Source organism: Lampetra planeri, chromosome 31 (assembly GCF_965212315.1).
Source record: "Lampetra planeri chromosome 31, kcLamPlan1.2.h2, whole genome shotgun sequence".
Classification (NCBI taxonomy): domain Eukaryota; kingdom Metazoa; phylum Chordata; class Hyperoartia; order Petromyzontiformes; family Petromyzontidae; genus Lampetra; species Lampetra planeri.
Genome location: NC_136137.1, coordinates 8,346,500 through 8,370,568, shown reverse-complemented (window position 1 = coordinate 8,370,568; position 24,069 = coordinate 8,346,500). Strand labels below are relative to the sequence as shown.

The 24,069-nt window shown below is 48.0% G+C and overlaps 2 protein-coding genes across 2 annotated transcripts; one reads left to right on the top strand and one right to left on the bottom strand.

Annotated features, from left to right (window-relative positions):
- Positions 1 to 788: 788 nt before the first annotated feature.
- Positions 789 to 12,641, bottom strand: FAIM (Fas apoptotic inhibitory molecule). The gene is made up of 7 exons (XM_078609197.1): positions 12,102 to 12,641; positions 7,202 to 7,264; positions 6,068 to 6,203; positions 4,572 to 4,675; positions 4,011 to 4,135; positions 3,251 to 3,300; positions 789 to 971 (listed from the first exon to the last, which is right to left on the bottom strand). The coding sequence occupies exons 2-7, from the start codon at positions 7,243 to 7,245 to the stop codon at positions 819 to 821; spliced, it is 612 nt and encodes a 203-aa protein (XP_078465323.1). The 5' UTR covers positions 7,246 to 7,264; positions 12,102 to 12,641; the 3' UTR covers positions 789 to 818.
- A 996-nt stretch (positions 12,642 to 13,637) lies between these two features.
- CEP70 (centrosomal protein 70) lies at positions 13,638 to 23,365 on the top strand. The gene is made up of 9 exons (XM_078609196.1): positions 13,638 to 13,741; positions 14,829 to 14,851; positions 15,728 to 15,827; positions 16,265 to 16,379; positions 17,156 to 17,468; positions 18,002 to 18,173; positions 18,654 to 18,765; positions 19,739 to 19,818; positions 20,145 to 23,365. Exons 1-9 carry the CDS (start codon positions 13,687 to 13,689, stop codon positions 20,219 to 20,221), a joined length of 1,047 nt encoding a protein of 348 aa, XP_078465322.1. The 5' UTR covers positions 13,638 to 13,686; the 3' UTR covers positions 20,222 to 23,365.
- Positions 23,366 to 24,069: the final 704 nt, after the last annotated feature.

The following is a 24,069-nucleotide window of genomic DNA, read 5'->3' as shown; positions in this document are numbered from 1 at the left end:
GCCTCACTCATTGCCCAGCAACGTCCATCTACAGAAGTGTTTCATAGCAGGCGCAGAGGAAATCTTGAAACAATGTGGACATAATTGCAAAATCTTGACACACACACACGACACAGATATTAGAACCAGGAACCACAATTACAATTGCGTGGGAGAATAAGGATCATGGTGTTGGTTCGAGGCAGCTGCCCTTGAGATGCTAATGGATGGGATCTTGAGCTGTGAACCGAAGTGTTGGTCACATGTTAACCTGCGGAGGTCACACGCAAACGTATTTTTTTCATAGCAATCTGGATGACGTTGTGTGCTGATGTCACCGGTAGTGGTGATTCTGTGGGGGGGGGGGGGGGGAGGTGGGCATGCCTTCCTAATAGCATTGCCTCCTGTATGCCCCCTGCAATGGAGTGGCATCGAGTGGATGGGAATTGAGTGGTCGGGCGTCACTGAAGTCGAGGTTGAAGAGGTGGTCATCACGTCCAGTGCTGTTGATGTCACCGCACCTCGCCCATCACCTTCTGCCAGATTCCACAGCAGTTGCACAGTCTCATCCCACTCGTAGGGTTTTACTACCCCCGGACAATGAAGTGGCTCCCAACTTGGGGCTCCCCGTTTTACCGTGTCCTAGAATTGCCGGTGGCCACGAGTCGGCAGGGATTGCCGCACCCACAGCCTGTTCATTTAAGCAATGTATTCTCTCATAAAAATAATAGCAAATCTCATCTCTATTCAAATATGATAATAATCTTAAATCTCTGATGATCGTTGGTCACACGCAGCGAGTGCGCCCCGCCGCTCCGTCTGTGCTGACGGTGCCACCGTCACTCGAGAACCTCGGGCACTTCCACCCCGTTGAGGATGAGGCTGTGCACGATGCCCTCGCGCCGGCGCCCGCTGCTCACCGCCTTGATGCAGCACTCGTGCCGGTCCAGCAGCGTGAAGTGCGTCTCAGTGCCCTCCTCCACAAACTCGCCCTGCCACCGTTCGTTCAGCAGCAGAGAAAGGGCCACGTGGGTGGGTAAAACGCTGGTGGTGGCGGTGCAGCGGTTAGCGCGATGCGCTATGCACCCGGCGACCCGAGTTCCATTCCCGTTCATGGCCATCAACATAAGTGATGATTCATGATCTGAATCGGTCCTGGGCCTTCCCTAAGTCGACTTAGCCTTAAATGAGTACTTGGTGCGATGCGAAAACATCAGCACTGGGGTGACAAAGGCGGCCGGACCTGGCGTTGGCCATACTACCCCCCTGTGTGCCGTGCCCGCCTTCAGAGGTGCCCGCCAACAGCACTTGCTCAAACAGTTTGGTAAAGCTATACGGTAGATCTTTGTCTTTGGTTGTGGCACATGCCTGTGATATCCAGTGCTTTGAACGTGAGGGGTTGGTAGTTCGCAAAAAATTGCTAAGACCCACTGGCGCTGCGAGGTGACCAGGAGGTGGTGGTACAGCAAATGTGTTATGACCCTGTGTGTGTGTGGACCTTTGAGTGTTATCCCCACCATATAAGCGAGTTTTCCCTGGGTACTCTGGTTTCCTGCCGCACGATAAACACACACCCATGGTCCCCTAGAAGCCACACCGGGTGTTGTCATTGTGCGGGGCCACGTTGTGGGCAGCAGAGGGTAGTGGTGGGCAGCAGAGGGTAGTGGTGGGCAGCAGAGGATAGTGGTGGGCAGCAGAGGGCAGTGGTGGGTTAGCAGAGGGCAGTGCAGTAAAATCTGTTGCTCACTACTTTTCTGCTTCCACGCCTCTGCCTCCCCACATTCACCACGGACCAGTGGCTGTAAAGTATGGTTAAATAACCCCCATGGTCTACATGGGTTGGGGAGGCCCTCATCCAGCAGCGGATTGACAAAGGTTCCATCGTACATGTGTGTCGTGTGGTGTTACAATTACGGCATGGGTGTCGTGTAAAAGGCTGAACGCAAAATGCAAGTGACAAAACATTCCAATGCAAGCAGCTTTCCGCAACGAGAGTTGAGGCTCGGTAAGGCTTTCATGGTTGAATTACATTACAAGGACACATTTAAATTCCACATCATTAAAGCTAGCACGGAGAGGCTGGGTTTCAGGTCAGAGTGGGCAGAACAGGAAGACTTGTGGCTCCATCCCAGCTGATCGAAGGTGAACAGATAATTAAATTAAGCGGCACATTAAACCGTAATTATGAACTACTCTTTTTGAATCCCCTCCTGGATGAAGGCCGCCTCACTCCGTGTTGGCCATAGCGCTTATTTGATCGTACTTCACCGCGCTGGTCAGTGTGGGTTGAAGGGAGCTCAGGGTTGGTTCAGATAACCGAGTGGCGGTGGTGCACGCCTGTAATCCAGTACTGGGGAGGCAGCGAGGATTGGTGGATAATATAAATGTTGTGAAACTTCCTTACCCATGGGCATCCAGGCAATAATGTGGACTCCACCTGTTCCTTCAATATGGGATAGAGTGTTTCCCCCTCCTATGCGTGGGCTTTCTCAGATTTCCTCTCGCATGTAAACTCATTAACTGACTGAACACATCTTATTTTATAGGGGATCACAGAGCTTGGGCAATTGTTGGCACCGGCTCACCGCCTCCCGTTTGTCAGCGGCTCCTCCGGGCGCTTCTAAGGTCGGCCTCTGTCTTCGAGAGCGAGCGGATACCGTGCGGCTCTTTACAAGTTGAAAACAATCATATATCGCTCTCCACAGATGTTGACCATTGCTGGGAATCATGCGTAAGCCCCTGGGTTCACATCACCATGCAATGAAACACACTGTGCCACTTAAAGAGAAAAATGAAAATAAGGTCATTCATATAGCAGCAAGGACAGGCTCATTGAGTCTCAAGGCTCTCTTTCAAGGTTTCCCTTGTAAATAAATAAACTAATCACATCATCCATCTATACAGTGTAGGTTATAAATAAAAATAATCAATGTCCTTGTGCTTTCCGGCGAATAGTGCTGGCTCTCAGCATTTCAATCGGCAACCTTACAACGTGCTCATTTGCACATTTATGATTGTCAAGGAAACGCATCACATTATTCTTTCCGCACGTAATCGACTGGAGTTGTTTGTTTTGTACAACCCCATTGAAGGCTGTCTTTTGTACAACACCAATTTAAAGCTGTGTTTTCACATCAAAAAAGAGACCCTTTTATGAGCCCCAATAGAAGAGTCGTGGCGATGAATACGGGAACATTGCGTACTGCCGACACTGGCGGTCACAGCTGAACGGCACGTACCGCTCCGCGGAGCAAGCGGCGGCAACACTCACCGCAGTCTCCATCTTGTCTCCATTGCACCAAATGTCCATGGTGTCCTTCTCTGTAGAATAGGGCACACGACGACAAAGGTCACCCATATAGCCTCAACCAACTGTGGTGGGAAGTGCTGTTAGCGAGCAGCACCTATGATGGTCGGCAAGGCACACGGGGGGGGGGGTGGCCAGCACCACGCCCGGCCGCCTTTGTCTCCCCAGTGGTGATGTTTACACACGGCACCAGGTACTCATTTGCGGCTGAGTCGACCTAGGGGAGCCCCAGGACCAGTTCAGGTAATTGTCACTGATGTTGATGGCCGTGAGCGGGAATTTTACTTGGGTCGCCGGGTTCGTAGAGCAGCATGCTAACTGCTCCACTACCGCTCCCCCAAAAACAAGCACGCAGTAACACGCAAACATGAACATACAAAGTCTGTAGTCGTGGCTACAGTCCTCACCTGCACCGATAAAGGGAGTCACATTATCCTGATACTCTTACCAGCCAAAATGACTCTCAATATAATTCTGGATCAACTTCAAGATCGCCCTGTTTTAAAGATCCTCCAATGACTAATGCTTGCCTACCTCTCCCCTCTCATCTGACCCTGCTCCCATCCTCATAATCTCCGCTCCAAAAGACAAGGGTTCCTGTCAAAGCCGCCAGTCAACCATCACTCAGTAGGGGGTCGCTCATTCTCCTCTGCTGTCCCCATCCATCTATCCTTCCAACTTTTCGACTCCCTGCCCGCATTCAAGTCCATCCGTGGGGCCTCACCGAGCACCACGCGGATGTCCACCCCATCCAGCTGCAGCACCCACGTCTTGCTGGTCTTGGACCGGTTCTCGATGAACTTCTTGAGGCTCTTGCCGTTGATCTCAAGCGTGTACTCGTACGCAAACCTGCGACCCAGCCAGACACATGGGCATGCACGGGCCACGTCAGGTGCTCAAGGTGCTCCTCATCAGAACTCCACACGCCGAGTTGAAAACCCCGCAAAGGACCAGAGTGCACAGGGACTTAGGTATCATTCCCTTGGGACATGAAAGCAGAAAAGACCAAAACGCCTCTCACCCCCCCCCTCCTCCACCCCTCCCGAACAACAACAACAGCCGCCATACGCCACGAAGTGACGGTGACGTCACCGTATCGATTGTGCCAGGACTAGCTGCACGTTGACGCCATCACGTGAAGTGTCGATGGCTTTCTGCCAGGAGGTGTCATGGGAAAGGCCCTTTTTCCTCAAACTCTCCAACCCTCATGCCAGGATGCGGCGGGTGGAGAGCGGATGGGGGCTGGGGTCATGGGAAGGCAGCAGCAGCATCATCGATCACTCACCCACTCACGGCGTCAATGTTGATGGTGGCTTTGGTCTCGGTGGCGCCAACTGTGAAGGTCTCCTTGCCAACCAGCTTGAACATCCAGTCCCGGCGGATCAGCTCCTAAGTAAATGGCCCGTGTAAAGGGGCATGGGAGCGGTGGTACAATGGTTAGCATGCTGCGCGATGAACCCGAAGCCCCGAGTTCAAATCCCGGCCATGGCGAGTAACATCAAGTGGCAAGTAATATCAGAACCTGTCGTGCCCTCTAGCCCCTTCACCAATCTGCACTGACCAGTTTGGTGAAGTATGGTAAAAACAAACAAACAAACAAACCCCATGACCGGCATGGTGTAGAGACCCCTTTGTCGATCAGAGATCCCCTGATGTCATTTGAAACGAGCAGGCCATTGTGTGCCGGTGTCATGGCCCAAATTTTCCAAATATTATTCACTAATTACTCACTTGGAATAACGCACAGAGTAGCAATCATCAAACCCTTCTGGCAGACTAATTAATATCCGATTGCCGGCCAGGCGTTAAGTCATCTCATGTCCACAGGGACAGCTACGACTGGGGATGTTCATTTAAAATGTTTGACAATGCGATGTTAATTGCTTATTGAATGCAAAGGGCGCTACATTAAAAACAAATCATTATTGTTGGATTAACAATGAATAGAATGTTAATTTTACTTTACTAAATGGGCATGAGATAGGTGCGGGTGGGTGTGTGCATTGGGGTGTGCAGGGACACATGTAGATGTGTGGGCATGTGACAGAGGTCGCAAACGGGTTTTGATTCCTTACCCGTACCCGTACCCGGCCGCACCAGGGTCGCAAACGGGTACCCGTACCCGTACCCTACCCGATACCCGGCTACCCGTACCCGGCCGGGTATCGGGTAGGGTACGGGTATCAGGTACCCGATTGCGACCTCTGGGATGAAGCCATGTTGCAGGCGCGGGTGGGTTGATTCTAGGAACTTGAATTGTGAGAAGAGACAAGACGTTGGGAAATGAGTGACAAACGGTTACTCACCAGTGACTCACGGCCTATCCGTACCCGGCCGCACCAGGGTCGCAAACGGGTACCCGTACCCGGCTGGGTATGGGTAGCCGGGTATCGGGTAGGGTACGGGTATCGGGTACCCGATTACGACCTCTGGCATGTGAGCAGGCGTGCATGCGTGTGGGAGCGGTGGCGTAGTGGTTAGCACATCAGCGCAAATAACACAGCGAGCCGGGTTTGCTTCCCGGCCACGGCTAACATCAGTGATAAGCGATATCCGTACCTGTCTTTGGCATCCCCTAAGTAAACTAGGCCTTAAATGGATACCTGGTGTGGTATGTAAACATCAGCACTGGGGAGACAAAGTTCAGCTGAGGTGTGGCACTGTCTATCTATGTGTGCTGCGCCGGCCTTCGTAGGTACTCAATTACAGCACTTGCCCCAACAGTCTGTTAAGGCTACAGGGGGGATCTTTGTCTGCGTGGCTAGGGCGTGCGGACCGCACCTTGCCGTCGACGTAAACGACGCGCTTGCCAGACGTGGTGCCGTGCTCAAACTCGATTTTGTGCACTCCGTCGCTCAGTGCGACCTCCCACATGGCGACCAGGTCCGCCATGCGGTCCGCGTGAGCGTAGCGCGCCCTGCCCAGTGACCACAACCACACAAATTAGCGACTGATGGTCGCGGTTCAATACAGGACTAAGCAAAGTGTTTGGTGATGCTGCTGCTGTGTTGGCAGTGGTGCACAAGCACAATGAACAAAAAAAGTCTACACGTTCATCAATAACGAGACTTTAAGCCAGGAATTTAATCTGTATTGTTTATTTCAAATTATAGATTTTTTTTTGCTGTTACTCCAATTATGTTTGGCTGGAATGTCAAGAGACTTAATGCAATTTGAAGTTGTGACTTTATACTGGAATTTTTTCCTTAAAAAAATAATTTTGCCGATTTGATGGTAATAATATGATGATGATAATTTAACAAAGGGATGATATTTGTATTTTGATTATGTTAATGACAAGAGGATGTAAATGCTGTTCATGTTATGTTGATGATGTATTTAACATTCCCTTTCACCTGTCTATGTTCTCTGTGAATGTCCTCAAGTCATTTTGACTTTTAAGAGAAGTGAGATTGAGCAAGCCATGTCGCTGGAAGGGACAATGACATATTCTAGAATAATTTCGGAGCGGTAGCCAAGGAGAGGGAGCACGCCCGAGAGGACGCCTGATGTAGAGACGGAGCAATGAGATGAGCACGTGTGCAGGTGCCTGATGGATCGTTACATCGCAGGACTGTGGGAGAAGGCGATAACTCGGGAAGGCCTTCAAGTCAGAGACATCACTTTGTCAAGATAAGTTAGGCAGGCTTGGGCAGCCAACACTGCTGGACAGGATGATGGCCAACTGTCGAGACTAACGATGATGGAGTGGCAGCCAACGGAGGATGAACGCACGAGAGTACGTCAAACAACGGAGATGGAGCAATGAAGAGGAATTGTTCAATTGCGAGATGGTAAGTGATTGCGATGCCTTCAGCCAAAAGTAGATTGATCATAGCTGATGATGATGCTGCAATAGTGATATTGATGATGGCGTTGATCATTGTATGCTGATGACGATGTCTGCTCACGCACCGCATATCCTCCTGAGTGATGGTGATTTCATCGCGTGACGCCATTGCCCTTGGTAGCTCCAACCTGGACAGAGAGGAGAAGCAGATTCAGGGTTACCCTGAACCCATCAACAAGCACCCATCGTCCATCTCGTGGGCATATTTCAGCGCGGTCAAAGACATGGAAGATATTTATGCACCCTGCATACCACATCCTCCATTCCTATTGTTATGGTTGTGCGATACAGCCAGCAAAGTTTTGAGGTCTTCGGCCTGTGGACCTGAAACCAGTTGCCGGCATGTTTGGGATCTATCCTTGAGTCTGAGCCAGTTTTGCAACAGACTTAAAACAGTGGTGGTCCAAAGATGAGTGTGGTGCATGGGTGGTGGACTAGACTCAAAACAGTGTGCGATAACAAATGTGCAGATTTACTTACCGTGGCTACGATCAAGTCTTTAACATTTTCTTTGACCTGTCTATGTTCCCTGCACATGTCCTCAAGTTAAAGACGTCATTTTTACTGTTAAGAGAAGTGGGATTGAGAAAGCCATGTCGCCGGAAGGGACAATGAACATATTCGAGAATAATGTTGGAGCGGCAGCCAAGGAGATGGAACAGATCTGATAGTACGTCCGATGTAGAGATGGAGCGGAGAGATGAGCTGGTGTGTGGGTGCTTGATGGCACGTCTACCAGCGACTTGGGAAAATATTCAGTGAGATTTTCAGCTTTGCCCATCACCCTACACCTCTATCTGCTCCACCCATGCTCTATCCACTCTATATGTGCTCCACTTATGACCCAACCAGTTACCCATTCACTGCCCCCATACTCCATTAATTCTCTATTTCTAATGTCGATTTTCTGCGAGCATTCCTCCACAAGTGAGCCGCTATGCTTTTAAGCACAAAGCGCTCACAAAATTAAAATAATAATTTACAGTCCTTTTGTAAATCCACTGCTGGATAAAGGCTGGGCATGGGGTTGTAGGACCATGCTTCCACCACATTGATCATTGCAGGCTGGTAGAACGTTTGCATTATTATTGATAGGTATTTTTTTTTACCGTAAATAAAATCGTATAATAATCAACCGAGCATATAATTAGGTTCGCTAACATTGGCCCAAGTCAACAATAATAATACAGTGATCCCTCGTTTATCGCGGTTAATGGGGACCGGAACCCCTTGCGATAGGTGAAAATCCGCGAAGTAGGATTGGCCCCCTAGGAATTTCCGTATGTGTGTGTGGGTACCAGAATGTTTAAAATATGTATATTTATACTTTATATATATATTTTACTTAAATATATTTAATTATAAAACCTTAATATTATACATTCACTCTCTCTCTCTCTCATACGATACGTATTATGGTGTTCTACACTCACCAATGACAGTAGTATCTTGAGACTTGACTCCAGTAATGACGACGACGACGACGACGATGACAATGACGATGACAATGACGACGATAACAGACCTGTGCAGTTCGATGAATGTGATGATGAATGATGATGATGATGGTGTTACTGCACAGGTATAATGAGGCATTTAAATCAGTTTGAAAAATCCGCGATGCACTGAGGCCGCGAAACTTGAACCGCGAATTGGCGAGGGATTACTGTAATCCATTCTTGAATTGAATCGTGACCAAATATCATGACAATTCATGGAATCACAGGTGAAGTGAATAATGAGATCCCGAGCATACTACCGGAGAGGCCTGTAACAGACAAGTCGTAACCCGGGAAGGCCACTTCGCCCAAATTAAACATCGCAGTGGTGAGGATGCCTGCTGACGGTTGCGTAAGCTCGCATTACTGGCTACGTTGCGTTTAATTGCAAGTGTTTATCCAATGCGTTTATGACGAGGACAACCAACAACAGAAAATGATAAGCGCAACAGGCGTATATCGCATACATTATTATGCCGCTGTGCAAAAGTCATGAAATACGTGACACATGAGGATGCCTTGAACTCGCCAACTCGTGCAAATAACTTTTTTTTGAGCATTCATTTAAATGAAACAAGTTGGATAAAAAGAAAATGTGTGACTCTTAAGTTTGGTTGAATATTTTTTCGGAGAGTATTCAATGTGCATAACAGATAATCCAATTCTATGAAGCTTCTCTTATCTGTGGTCCTATTACACAAGACGTCCATTATCCATGGCTCCAATTCATCTGTGACAAAATCCTATTATCACAGAGAGATTTTTTTCCTCCGATACGAATTTGTGGACAGGAAGAGGTAACACGGCAGTGGTGAAAAAAAATGAACACTCTCACAGTATTTGCCTTTACCCTAAATCACATGCACTGATTATTGTAGTGAGATTTGGTCAAATATCCTCAAAGGGTGACATTGCATGTGGAGGCCTTTAGTAGCAGTGGATTGACAAAGGGCTGTACATTCTTGTTAACTGTAATTATGAAATGACTCAGGCATGGTCTCTGGGGGAGGCACTAAATTCGTCCTATTATCCACAACTTTACGTGGATAAGAGTCACTTGGGAGTGGTGGTAACCTCGTCCTATAATTATCCGTGTGTGTTGAGCTTTTTTTGCACCGTACGTAGCCAAACGTGCTAATCGGATAACTGTGCAGCTATCAGTTTTCATGAAAGCGAACACGATAAACAATTAGCGTCCACCCCCCCTGCCCATTTCAATGTGGAAATGTTTCTCGGTACGGCATTTAATTGTAAACGCAGGTAATGGCGTTCTTTGATTCGGCTATCATGACTTCTCATGTCAAGCAGACAGGGGTCCTTGCCAATAATATCCGGAAATTTAATAGCATTTGTTGAAGCAAGCCTTCGTCTTCATAATAAAGGGTTTTGGGTTAGATCGCGTACGTATAAATGAGTACATACTCTTAGGTTTTTTCGGTAAAGTCACGTAGATAAAAAATAAACAATAAATATTATAGAAATAATAATAGAAATAAAATAATAAATCACGACGTTTCGGAGGCAACACAAGTCTCCGTCATCAGGTGGGACCGTCACAGCCAGATTTACTGTATCAAGTGATTATTATTATTTCTATTATTTTTATTATTTATTTTTATTTTTTTACCTACGTGACTTTACCGAAAAAACCTAAGAGTATGAATCCTTGCAGTCACGAAAGCTTCACATCTAGTATACATGAGTCTTAACCCTCCACCACCCAGTAATGTTTGTCACGTAAACAACGCGCCAATTAGTTTACTACTTCAGCCCACCGGTGTGTTGGAGAGTAAACAATAACATTTACACACCGGTGCGCTGAAGTTGTAACTAAATTGTCGCGTTGTTTACGTTACAAACCTTACTGGCTGTGTCGGGGGTGGTGGAGGGTTAGGACACATTTATACTTGGGCAATCTCACCCAAAACAACCTTTATTATGAATAATATTGGTCGCGAAAGCCGACGTGTTACGCCGTACTCTGCTGATGAAACACTCCACGTCAAAACCAGTCCAGAGTTTGCTGGCGTTGAACAAAAAAAAATCACTCCCAGAAGACGACGTAGCCCATGGGATGTGTAAAATAATGTTTAAATTTAATGTGGAGTGGAAGCCCAGCTATGGGAAGTAGGAGGCTTTGTCTGCTCATTTATTTTGTCATTATCCAGGAAGGCATTAGCCCGGATTAACAACCAGTGAGGAATGCTCGCTTGTATACCACTGACACCGGGTGAAACACTGCTCAGATCAAGGGTATGATGCCGTGGGACACGGGGCTAGACGTGGTTGTACAGGCTGCCCACTACTGCCCACTGGTGCACTTTTAGAGTGGAGCAACACTACTACGTCCTTATGCACAAGGAACCTTGGAACCTAACACACACAACTGTGTACATAAGGCTTGGCTCATGTGCTTCTATTAACCTAATTGGCGGTACTGTATCAGGCTTATATAACTGTATCCCAGATATTTAGAGCACAACGTTAACCCTAGTTATGGTATACGATGTGGGTCCGGTGTGAAAACTATGAAAACTGACTGGACGTCTGTGAAAAAGAGTTTCATAGGACATCGGATTCCTCCAAGTAAAATGATTATCGCTTGACCCTGCTCACTGACTCGAGCAAACAGCGTGGGCTCTCGGGGACACTGTATATGGGTTATGATTAGGGTTATGGGGGTCTCAAGGATATGGTTAGGGGGTTCTCTAGGTAAGGGGGGGGGCTCTGGTTTGGGATTTCTGTATTAGGGAAATGAGGTCCCTGGAGTAAGGTTGGGTTTAGCTGCATTTCAGGGGGTCTTCATGTGAGGGCTTTAAGTGTACCTGGGTTTGGGTAAAGGGATGTCTGTTAAGTGATGTTTGGGTTAATGAGTTCGGAAGACGATACGAATCTATACTCCTCAGGGGGTCTCGAGGTTCGGGGTTAGAGTCACCGGGATAGTTCAAGTTCATTTATTAGGTATAGCCCTGTGAGCCATTCGGCTCTTGAATCGGGTGCAACCGCAACAAACAAAAAACATGAACAAGAAAACATCTTAAAGTGGCTATGTGACTATGTGCAGACAGAAAATCCAAGAAAAGACAGCAAAATGTTGCAGAAAAAGCTGTGTGCACAAATCCCAGTGGGATGTAAGTCAAACAACAACAACAACCACAAGACAACTTAGATTAAGGCCATCAGTCTAACTCTGTACTACAACAAACAAACATGGTCAACCCCCAAAAAACTTTTCGAAATCAACAAAATAAAGCCATGAAAGCAATGCAACAGTGATCATAGGAACTGACGGAATTTTCACAATAAACGACATAACATGTACCACCAAAACCCTGCAGACCATATCTGTCTGCATGAGCCACTCCACAACAGCAGCAGGAGCATCAGTCGGAGTGTCAACATTTAGTGGTTATGATGAGGCCCTAGGAGGTTCATTTTCTCTCCAAATGAGTGACGGTGCGAGCACCTGGGATGCACGCCGGGGTCTCAGTCCCTGGGGCCAGGTTCCCCCGTCAGGATCTCAGCTTCTGCTCCGCGTCGTGCTCTGGTTCTGTTCCGAGGACGAGCTCCGAGTCCTTAACTCTCTCTCTCTCTCGTGCTGCTCTTGTCCAGATGATCCGTCTTGGTCCCAGGCTACGGTCTCAAACCTCGGCTCCGGCTCTCGGGTCCTGGGCTAGGTTCTGGTCAGGGTCAAGGTCCCAGAACCCTTGTCAAGGTTCCAGAACACCTGTCCTGGTCTTGGTTGGTCCCTGGACCCCAGGTTCTGCTCTGAAATGGCAGGTGGGGGCCCAAGGCTGTAAGCTCTTGCTTTCACGTAATTCTAAACGTGTACTTATGCCGGATATTAAAACGCAGTTAATGAGCGCAGGGCCCTTCCCAAACAAAACAAAAACACGTCAAGCAGTCAGCAACACGCAGCTTCGTGAATTTAGCAAAGGCTAAAGGCTGCTGCTGCTGCCTCTGGCCGTGTGCTCCTGCACCAGAATCGGTTTTAATGAAAACGTCGGAGGAGGAGGGGGGAGGGGCTCGCCCGCTCCTCGTCTCGCGCGCGTTGCCATGGTTGCAGAAACCTCGCGCCGCGTCCCCATTGGTCGCGCGCGCCCCACGTGATGATCCCCGCCGTGCCCGATAGCGCCCGCGATTGGTCGGCTCGCCTCGCCCGCTACGCGATATGCAAATGAGCGCGACGTGGACCGGAAACAGTTTCGCGCGCGCTCGCGTCGCCGTCGCGACAGCCGTTGCCCGTCGTTGCCCGGCAACGGTTGTTGCTAGGTGATGTTTCTTAATGGACCGTCGTTTTTTAGCCCGGGACCCGTATGTTGCTAAGGTTCATTTGATGCCGCAGATTGTTGATCGCGCGACTGTCGGTGCTCTCCGACGGTGTTACACATTTGCGTTAACGCCTCGGGACATTGTGAAAGGCGCCTAATAAGTGTGTTTTTTTGTTTTATTGTTACCAAGGGATGGTTGTTGGATGGAACTTCGTTGCTAGGCACCGCCGTTGTGAAAAATGCTGAGTTAGGTAACTTATACGATTGTCCGAAGCCGTTACTATGGTTACTAGGTTACGACGGTACGTTGCTGCGGTGGTGTGTCGCTCGGCATGTGCGCTGCGAGAGGGGGAGGGGCATAGCGAGGCGCGACTCCCATTGGTCGACGCGCAGGGCGCGAGGCTTTTGAACGCGACGCTTCCGCTTCCGGTGTGAGCGACTGCGAGAAACCGACTCCCTGCAACTACATCAACAACAAACAACTACTAACAACAACAAACAACTACTAACAACAACAACAACTACTAACAACAGCAAGATCTGTAACGATAACAACAACAACAGCTACAACTACAATAGTTACTAGAGCTACTACTATCACAACTACTAATAACAGCCAGAAACCGCAATACGGGCAAACAGCGTTCAGCTGCGACATTTGCAGTTGTTTCTCGGACAGCGCGAACCACCAACAGCTGTGGACACAACAACAACAGCTGTGGACACAACAACAGCTGTGGACACAACAACAACAGCAGCTCCAGCAGCTACAGCGCTGTCATGAGCGCCTCCCCGCCCACGGTGGCGGAGCGTGGTCGGCAGAGACTCCGAGCCGGTAACGATCCCTCACCCGTTTACTCGGTAGCCCGGACGGTGACGCGTTTCTCGTTACCATCAACCAGTTACCCCTAACCCGTTATACCCCACCCGTTACCCGTTTCTCTACCCTCCCCCCATCCGTAACCCATTTCTCTACCCCCCCCCCCCACCCGTTACCCTTTTCTCGTTTTTTTACCCTTTTGGGCCGTCCATAAATGATGTCACGCGATTTTGGACGATTTTTGACCCCCACCCCACCCCCCCCCATCGTCACACGGCGTCACAAAAAGTCAGACCCCCCCCTCAAATATGACGCCACAAAGCTCTTCCCACCCCCCCCCCCCCAAAATATAAAACATGCTTCAAATCGCTTTCAACTATTGTCATTGTAGTGCGTATTTAATGTGGTGCTGCACTCTGATGTTGTAGGAGAAAACATTTATTTAAAAGTATATTTAGTTAAGTTTGTCTATATTTATTAAAAGTTGCGCATTTTGATGTGACGTCACATTTCTCAAACCCCCCCCCCTCGTCACACATCGTCACAAATGTCTGACCCCCCCCCTAGGTGCGTGACGTCATTTATGGACGGCCCCTTATCCAACAACTAATCCGTTACATTATCTGACCATAACCCCTTACCAGACCCCGAATCCTTCGTCCACTCAAAACTTCACCCGTTACCCGACCCCTAACCAGAACCAAACACATTCCTGCGGAGGGAGCTGGTGAGAACGTTGGGTTGCTCGGTCAATGGCCAGGGTCAACGGCGGCGTGGTGTATTCCGCAAATATGGCGGACTGTGAGGGTGGGCACAAGCCGGCGTGAGTAGGTTAAACGTTGAGTTTTATGAGGGCACCACGGGGTGACCAGCCCCTCTCCACCCAGCCCCACCCCTCCCATTTTTGGATGAACGACGGACGGGCGGACACAATAATCCCCTGTGGGCTGGTGGAACCAGGTGGTTCCTACCAGTAAAACCTAACCTTTACCCGACCTCTAGAACTGCTCTCTCACGTGACACCGGACTACTGATGGGACCTTGCCACTATGAGCCCTGAGCCGCACTGAACTCCACTGAGCTCCTTTTCATTGTTTTGCAGATGCCTGCGCTGGAGGAGAGGAGGTACAGCGATGGACACATCGATGCATACGTGACACCGCAGACACGGCAGTGATGCTGGGGGTTTAACTTTAAAACAACACACAGATATGTGTAAAGAGCACACAGCCTCTGTGCATCACGCAACAACCTTTAGCAATTTCTGAATACGTGTAATGAGGTCCTTATGTCTGAGGTCACCATCAAAATAAATGTCAGCAAACGTAAACGATGACACAAATGCATCATAACTCATATTGTCTATCTACTGTGTATCAGCTTTCCTTGGGGCCATTCGACAACGCGAATGGTTGCCCTGCCACTGTGCGAGAGATGTGGATTCTTTCAAATAGATTCCTCGTCACACGGCATGATGCTGATAGCACAGTAGTGATAACATTGGGGGAAAGTGGATTTTACCTCTCGGAGGGTTGGTTAACTTGTTGTGGTGATTAACCCAGTGCTCTGACGAGTGAGCAATGCTTAGCCAGTGTGTGCTCAGAGGCTGTGTACTGTGGGTACTGTGTGTGGGAGCCCTAACCCTGGCCAGGACATCTCTGTTAGATAGTGGTGACCAATACACCAATCACTGATCCATTTTTAGTGGATCTCAACCAGAAAGCTGTGACCAACAATTACCCGGATTTAACCCAGTAATATACGGTACTACAGGCGTTAAGTATTGGCAGGTGTTATTTGTTTCAATGTTACGTGTGGTTTTGTAGTCTGGGATTTGTATTTGCTCTTAGCGAGAACTAAAAAATGTTTGTACACTTATGTTCGTGTTTTGATATTTCCTGAGATCCACGAGAACATATTTAGAGATCCACCCGTGGATCTGGATCCTCGTATTGGCCACCAATGCTGTGATAGGTCCTGCTCACGCTGCGCCCTCTCCAGGTGGAGGAGGAGTGGGAGGAGGTGAACCGGTTACTGCGAGGACAGGGACTGGGTACCGTGCGTGTGCGGGGCTCCCGGCGACACGCCAACAGTGCTGGGGGTGAGACGGCATGCGTGGAGCGGTGGTGTTGGTGGGCAATGCCGAGTAATGTGGGTGGTGTGTGTACGTTATGGTGTTTGCACGACTTATGCCTTATATTACGTGTGTTACACGTGCCGTGTAGGGTGTGCCGTATGTGTTGTTTGCTGCATGTACTGTGTAGTGTGATGTGTGTTATATCTTCTGTGTGCTGATTGAGGTCTGTGTGCTGTGTGTGCATTATGTACTGCGTTGTGGTATGTCATGTGTGTACATGTGTACTGTGGTGCTGTGTGAGTATTTTATATTGTGTGCTGTGGATACGTTTGTGTGTGCACACGTACAATTGAGTACTGGTCTTGTGCCGTGCCAGCCTTCATAGGTGCTAACTTACAGCACTTGCCCCAAAAGTCTTTTAAGGCTACGTGGGGATTTTTTAGTTTTTTTCTTTGTATCAGATGACGTTGTGCTGGATGCGCGTGAGCTGCGGCGCACGCTGCAGACATTGCTTCGTGATGCCGAGCGCCGGCAACACCTGATCCAGGACTTGGTCCTCACCAACAACCGCCTCACGTGAGCGCACGGCACCAGAAGCACCCACGTCTCGCACGCGGCTCAAGGACTGAGGCATTGACGAGATCGCCTTCAACACCGTTTCTATACTCCACGGACTCTCCCGCTCACCTCTCTCTTGTCCTGCTAAGATTCTTAATCTTGCCTTTTGTCAATTCTCCACCTTACAAATATAACCGTGTCCTCTACAGCCTCCCCACTTTTTCACCTTTACAATACGAATGACCTGAAACACTGCCGGGCTTCTCAATACCCCGACGCCTCCATTGGATCTGAATCTAGCACCAAATGCAAGATCTCTGTAACTGTCTTCAAGGTCCTCCATGGAATTTCCTACCCTACCACCCCTTCTAATGTTTAATTCAGGTCTTTTTTGTGTTCTCACTGTTCTTGCAACCGAGACCTTTCAAACTCCCCAGTCAACTTTTGCTCTATGGAAGGTCACTACTTCTCTGATTGTGCCCCTGCTGTCTGGAATATCCTTCAAACGAGGCAGACAATTACAATATTCATTGATTCTTGAATCGAATCGCCACCTTAAATTTTGTCAACTTATCCAATCGCTGGGAAGGGGTGGGGGGGGGAATTAATTGTTAAAAGCTTTGTGTTGGTGCTCTAGAATGGGTGCCAATTTGTGCGTGTGTGTGGTGTGTGTACACGCCGCGTGGTGTCTGTGTTGTGTCTACGCGCCGCGTGGTGTGTGTGTGTGTACGCGCTGTGTGGTGTCTGTGTTGTGCATGGCGTACACGTTGTGCACGTACCGCCGATGCTGCCAGTGCAGACCTGCGTGCACAGCAGGCGCGGGTGCAGAGTGCGGAGGAGCGGCTGCGGAAGCTCGAGCGAGCACAGGAGAGAGACGGAAGCGGTAAACTGGGCAGCCCACAGGGGCCGCCGATAAAGGAGCACACACAAAACCGGCACCCGCCGCGGGTCCTGGAGGGGGGGAGCAACCCTCGGGGGGGCGGCTCCTCCCCGCACGAGAGGAAGGGCACCGCCGTGACTCACGGCGCCGCACGGAGACGGAATGAGGGAGAAGGGGAGCATCTAGCAGGGAACGGCTGGGAAGACAAGGCCCTGACAGGAGCGCAGGTGCGTTCCGCTGGTGGCAGCAGCCACCCCCGGGTAGCGTCGCACTGGGAGATGATGCACCGGGAGGCGTCACAACAGAGGTGCTCTTACAGATTCTGCCTTCTGGTTGTGGTTTTGTATTAGCTAGTGATAGCATTGCTATGCATGTGGTTGTGGTTAAAGTTGTGACGATGGTAATGATTGTGGTGTGATTGTAACTGTGGTAGTGATTGCATTGTTGTAGGTGTGGTCATGATTGTGTTGGTGTTGTGGTAGAGATTGTGCTGTGGTTGTAGTTGTGGCTATTTATTTATTGTGGTTTTCGAAAACTCACAAAAATGTGCGCTGTGTGTAAGGAGGGCTTTTAGCATTATACAGGAAATCACCAGTTCGGTAGAACTGCTTTGTGGTCACTTTGTCTCCGATCATCATAAATGGCTTTGCTTGCATTTACAGTATTTGAGTTGTGGTAGCTGTCGTACTGATTGTATGCGGCGGTTGTAGTTGTGGCTGTTGCAGCGTTTGCTCTGTGGCTGTGTTTGTGGGCAAAGCAGGGCCCTGCGTGGGGAGCATCGCGTGCGGTGCTTGCGGGGCTGGTGAGCGCCGTGCAGCGGCTCTTCGAAGTTCGCTCCCTGGGTGGGGTGTACCCGCACCTGCACACCATGTACATGCGCCTTGGCGAGATGAACAACGCCGTGCGCACGCTCAAGCAGCTGCTGTCCCTCGGTACGCAAGCGGCACGGAAGGGGCCGCCATGGCCAGGAGACAGATAGAAAGAGAGAGATTCTGACAACACAGAGTTAACCTCAAGACAATTTGTCAATGTGGATTGATGTAGCGTCTCAATGGTGGCCAATTGCTCCCAAGCACTGTGATCCATTACGGTGGATCTCAACGAGCTCCGTAATCCACCAGATTTTTTTTGCCATCAGCCATAGGAAGAATTGTTCAATGTTTATGTTCGTGTTTCTTCTTTTTGTACTGAGATCCACAAGAAAATCGTTTGCAATCCATCTGTGGATCGCAATCCCACTGAGTGGCTCTAATAGGTCATATCGATGAGCTTTCTTAAGCTTGACATTGGTCACGCGGAGAACTGGTAGACCTTGCCGAGGCCCCAGAGGGTTGAACCACATCCGCATGTGCCCCCGCCTGCACGTTACGGTCGATGTCGTGAGTGCTGTGATGCGTGTTTGTGACGTGTAGACGAGGCGGCGCCTGTAGGAGCGGTGGTGGACGCTGTCGGCCGGCTGTGCGTCATGCCGGGCAAGCTGACGTGCAGCCAGCGGTCTTCTCAGACCTCACCGGGGAGTGACTGGTGCGTTAACCTCTCGCCTCGTTACACAGCACACATCGGCGGTCAGTCACCTTCTTAAAACTTCTTTCGCTACTACCATGGTTATTGGCCAAATGAACTTTACTGATGGGTGATTTCTTCACACATTTTGAGAACTCAGTCTACCAGACTCAGCCATGCTGTGTACACAACCACACTTTTCTTTTTCTTTGGAATTCCCTCCCGTTGGCTCTTTTCACAAGTCTTATAACTTTGGTCATTTCAAGAAACATCTTGTACTCTTATCTATTCAACTTTCAGATACCTCTTGCAGTACTACATTAACACATTCCCGTTTGTAAGAGATCCCTGCAGTGGCAGGAGTGACTGAGAGCACTAAACAGTGTACTTGCCAGGTCGAAGATATTCCCCTTTAATACCCGATTAGTGCTACTAAGACGCTTGTAAGGGTGAAAACGTATTCTTTGGGTGACATTTTGAAGTGGTAGGCCTAATGGCTGTGGGCCGTATGAAACGAAGCCCACGGGCTGTAGGTTCCCACAGCTCCTCAGAGAAAGACTCCTTTGACCAAGTCACCCGAAATGCGCACGATCTCTTCAGATCTGGGAATCTAAGTGAGTGCTGAGCCGGAACACCGCTTGGGTCGGCGAGCGCCGTGCAGAACACAGCCCGCTGTGTGCTGCTGCAGGGCTGTGTGGTGGGCAGCAGAGGGCAGCACATTCCATTGTTTTATTGTACTGTACTGCCACATCTATGCTCCCTGCCTTCACCAATCCGCATTGATGGTGAAGTGTGGCCGAATAACTCCCTCACGACTCGGACTCGCCTAGGTGTGGCACGGCCCTTACCGACCAGTGAATTAACAAGATGGCTATTATATATATAGTACTTCCTTGAGTGTAAGAATCGATACATCGTTATATGGCCGTAGGGCCTCGGTGTGCGATCGCTGGAGTGGAAGTTATTGTGGGGGTGTGTGTTTGTGCATTTGCAGCACAAGAGCCTGGCTTGAACTGTACGAGGAATTCTTTCCAGCGTTCCAGCAGCTGGTGCAACAGCTCAAAGATACTCTGGGTATGGCTGCCAGCGTGTCTCCCTGTCTCTTGCGTCTCTAGCACCAGTTTGGAAAGACCGGCACTACCGGTCGGCTTGGAGAACAGCTGGCTCAAAGTTTGTATTCTATCTCTCATGTTTTTGAAATAACGTGACGGTGTGACGAAGTGGCATATTAAGTCGTGACGGTGTAAATGGGATGGTATAACACGATGGTGTAACGTGATGTGAGATTGTAATCGTGATGGTACAATGGGATTGTGTAATGAGATGGCAGCATGCAGCCGGGAGGAACAGTTTCCTTGTGCCGCCGGATGGTCGGAACCAAATCTCTGCCGCCTCCACAGGGATCGACAGCCTGGACGCCATTTTGCCGACCGTTCAACGGTTAAAGGCGGAGTCGAGGGGCCGGCCTTCACGGTGACCACCACAGCCAGCGGCACAGCGCGGTGACCCAACAGCGTGATCTGGTGACCCAACAACCCGACGTGGTGACCCAGTCGCATGACCCAATAGCCCAGAAACTTCACACCCGGTGACCAAGGAGCATGATCGAGTTGCTCAGCAGTATTACCCAACGGCCTGGCAACCTCACTCGGTGACCCAGCAGCTTGGTCTGGCGACCCAGGAGAAATGACCGAATGAACCAGCAACGTGGCCTAGTGACCCAGAAACCGGTTACTATCAAGCAGGATGAAGCACCACTTCATGAGCCATTGCTCGCTCCTCATATCCCTGAGCACCGATAAGCGAGCAGGCGGTGCGTGCGTTATCAGGTTGTAGTGCATGATAGGGCAGTTTAAAATAGAATTGTGTAAAGGCTAATAGAAAAAATAAGTTAGCCTCACTGCTTGTAAGTGTGATTTTTTTTTTAGTTAATCAGCCTTCCATGCTAATAATTTGTCTGTAATTGTTTAAAGCAGGAAAATTAGTTTGGACTAGTTTCTGCCTTATGTATCAGGCCTGATTAATATATGCTGCTGTTTTCCAGATAGTATTGGTAAAAACCATCCACTTAAGCTATTGGGCCTGTTTGGTGCAAAACTGCAACATTGTAAAAATCATAATGCATTGTTGCAAACATTAAATTGGGCATTTGGTTAAATATTGCTGGAAAACATTATGCCTGAAGGCTGACACTGAGAAACTCAAACATATTTCTATGTAGGGAAATGGACATTGGTCCATTAATTTGTTTTATTTTAAAGCCTTCAAAACTACGTTATGAACTGTTTATTTTAGAGCTGGGCTATCTGTTTACAACATTTATTGATTACCGATTATCAGATCAATTAGTCGACTCATTGGATAACACGAAAATAGTTGGGGGGAAAAAAAAAATCTCACATTTGTTACCACGTGTGCCACTGGATGTGAGGTGATGGGCAGGGCTTGGTAATGTAATCATCAGCTGCGCATAGCTTGGATGAGATTCTTGCCTTCCGGATTTTTGGGCAGTCGCTATTTTTAAAAGAACCTTCGTGGTCGACCACGACAAAACTAGTCGCTTCTAAATTTTAGTTGATTAGTGAACTTTATTGATTCATCGTCCTAGCTCCGGTTTAGTTTTAAAGGCTGCAACTGTAGAGATTGGTCGTGAGGGAGTTTAGGTGATGGGTTGTCTTGACACTAGCCATTCTCATATTGGCGACGAGTGTGTTAAGGGAATTAGGCTGGTGTGATGAGCAGCATACCGCTGGGACACCCTGGGAGGAGCCTGGCATGATACGTTTTAATACACTGGAGTGAAAGGATATAATAAAGTCTTCTGTGACATGCGGCAATAATGCAACACCCTGGCGAGGCATATAAACATATCTCCACGGACAACTTGACCGTGTTGTGTTTGTTGCTCTGACAAAAGGAAGCTTGAAATATTTGTTAGTACATCTTGCGTGTCATTTTTATTGTTAGAATAATGTAAATAAGCAACGTATGGGAATATCATTTGAGACGTGAGATGTAAATGTTTTGCTTGTGTATGAAGGTGTCATTTAATTTATTTATCCAGGAAAAGTCTTATCGATTGTTAAGATACTCTCTCAAGAGGATCTGCTTTGGAATGTTTGTAAAATTTCACTTTAAGGGATGGTTTGCACGTGGGAGGAAACCATCAGTTTGTCAACACAGAAAGGCAATTTACAGTCGAATGTATGCACAAGTAGAGTCATATTCTTGGTCCTTTCGGTAAAGTCACGTAGAAGGGAAATAATAAAAGAATAAAATATAAAACAATACAATTCTTACGACGTTTCGACTGCAACACAAGCAATCATCTGCAAGAAAACTTTTTTCAAATTTTCTTGCTGTGGATTTCACACCTGATGATGATTGCTTGTGTTGCAGTCGAAACGTCGTGAGAATTGTATTGTTTAATATTTTTATTATTTCCCTTCTACGTGACTTTACCGAAAGAACCAAGAATATGAATCCCTGCAGTCACGAAAGCTTTAATTCAAAACATACAAGTAGAGTCACGAACCTACTTGCTCTACTGCCATGGTTTGGAGATTATGAGAGTTTCACATATGCAGTTAACTCTCAATTTCTATTCAAAGGTGTTCCGAGTTGCTGATTTACCATGCTTGCGAATGAAAACAAAATAACAACAACGTATCTTCACACATGTAATGCAAACGCCTAATTCACATGTTTTCATGGCCTGAGTTTTTGTTTTATTCGAACCTTCCCTCCTTACTAATTACCACTAATGTAGAGTTTATCTGTACATGTGATCCATCAACCTTTGTGTTCCAAAGCGTTAGATTAGATGCACGTGGGACAGTGCCTGGTGCAGCAGTGCTTCTTACTGAAAAATGAATGCACTGGCTGTTGGAAACTGAATCCAAGCAAGCCGTGAGGACTGAACAGGGAGATTTGAAAAGGTCAGCGGGTCTGAGGTGGAAATCCCCGTCCAGACAAGAACACGCTCATGGGTTGATGCAATGAGAAAATACAAGCTTGTTATTTCCTTAATACACCATGCCGAAGACGGGCAATCAACAGCGTGCCTTGATTGTTGTGGTTGGGACCAATAACCGTTGCCTTTTGAATCCTGGAGAGTATATTTCAGCTATATATGCATGTTAAACGTCTCTTGCACCGTACGTAGCCAACCGTGCTAATGTTTGAGTAATGTATTACTCTTCTGATTAGCAAGTCCATAACTTGGCTCATTAGCACGGTAATAGTATTGCCTTTGTTTCGACTGGTGCCGCTGGACGGGAGGTAATGGGCAGGACTTGGTGATGTCACTGGAAATGTTGGCTGTCAAGCTTGGCATGACCTGCGTGGAGGCGGCCACTTTTTTTGAAGGGACCTGAGTAATGCTACACAATAAGTAGTTGATTTTCATCGTTAATTTTTAGATTAATCGACCCCAGCTCCATTGGAGAGTCCAAAATTCACAGAGGTCGCTAGGAGAAGGCTTATATTTAAAGGACATTAATATGCAATATCCATTGCGGAAATGCTGTATTTGCAATGTTTTATACCTGTGTAGAAAATGTTCAGGTGTGTTGTAGCTCAGTGAGCTTGCGCATTGAAATAAACGAGTCTCTCACTTGAATTGTTGCACAATGCATGTGTTTACACACTCGTCATCATCACGAATATGGATATGCACAGAAAACTCTCGGTTTAGGTGCGAGGGTTTTGTAAACGGCACATTCAGGTTTTAAATTGTAGTCCACGAATGCTCAGAAAATGGTTGCTGCAGAATTGTCAACATAAGCTTAACTTGCATGCAACCAAGTTTTGCAACTGATCACTCAGGTGTGGACACATCTCTGCAGTTTTTTCTTGAAAGGAGTCTACTATAAAAAACCGATTGCATAACTGCTCCCAACTGGTTGCAGCCAGGTTGCATTCAACTAAGTTGAAAAAAAAGTTGCACGAAGTTTAACACATAGGCTTTCACGACCAATATCCATGATAGAGGTTTTTGGGTTAGATTGCGTAAATATAAATGTGACGTGAAACCCGCCACCATCCGACAGCCAATTAGTAAGGTTTGTCACGTAAACAGAACATGCCAATTAAATTAAAGATGATTGCTTGTGTTACAAGCGAAACGTGAGAATTTTTTTGTTTTATATTTTTATTATTTTATTGTTTCCCTTCTACGTGACTTTACCGAAAGAACCAAGAATATGAAAACGTTACTAGTACAGCACACCAGTGTGTTGGAGAGTAAATCCACAACATTTGCAATTTGAGTACGACGTTTCGCCAGTAATTACAACGAGCTTCATCAGGCGACAGCCAGATTTG

Excerpts from the sequence above, each read along its gene's own strand:
- CEP70 (XM_078609196.1), top strand. The coding sequence starts at position 13,687 with ATGAGCGCCTCCCCGCCCACGGTGGCGGAGCGTGGTCGGCAGAGACTC. Across the intron at positions 14,852-15,727 it reads CCTGCGCTGGAGGAGAGGAG|GTGGAGGAGGAGTGGGAGGA; the intron begins GTACAGCGATGG and ends CGCCCTCTCCAG. Across the intron at positions 19,819-20,144 it reads ACAGCTCAAAGATACTCTGG|GGATCGACAGCCTGGACGCC; the intron begins GTATGGCTGCCA and ends CCGCCTCCACAG.
- FAIM (XM_078609197.1), bottom strand. The coding sequence starts at position 7,245 with ATGGCGTCACGCGATGAAATCACCATCACTCAGGAGGATATGCG. Across the intron at positions 4,136-4,571 it reads AACATTGACGCCGTGAGTGG|GTTTGCGTACGAGTACACGC; the intron begins GTGAGTGATCGA and ends GCTGGGTCGCAG. Across the intron at positions 3,301-4,010 it reads GGACATCCGCGTGGTGCTCG|AGAAGGACACCATGGACATT; the intron begins GTGAGGCCCCAC and ends CCTATTCTACAG.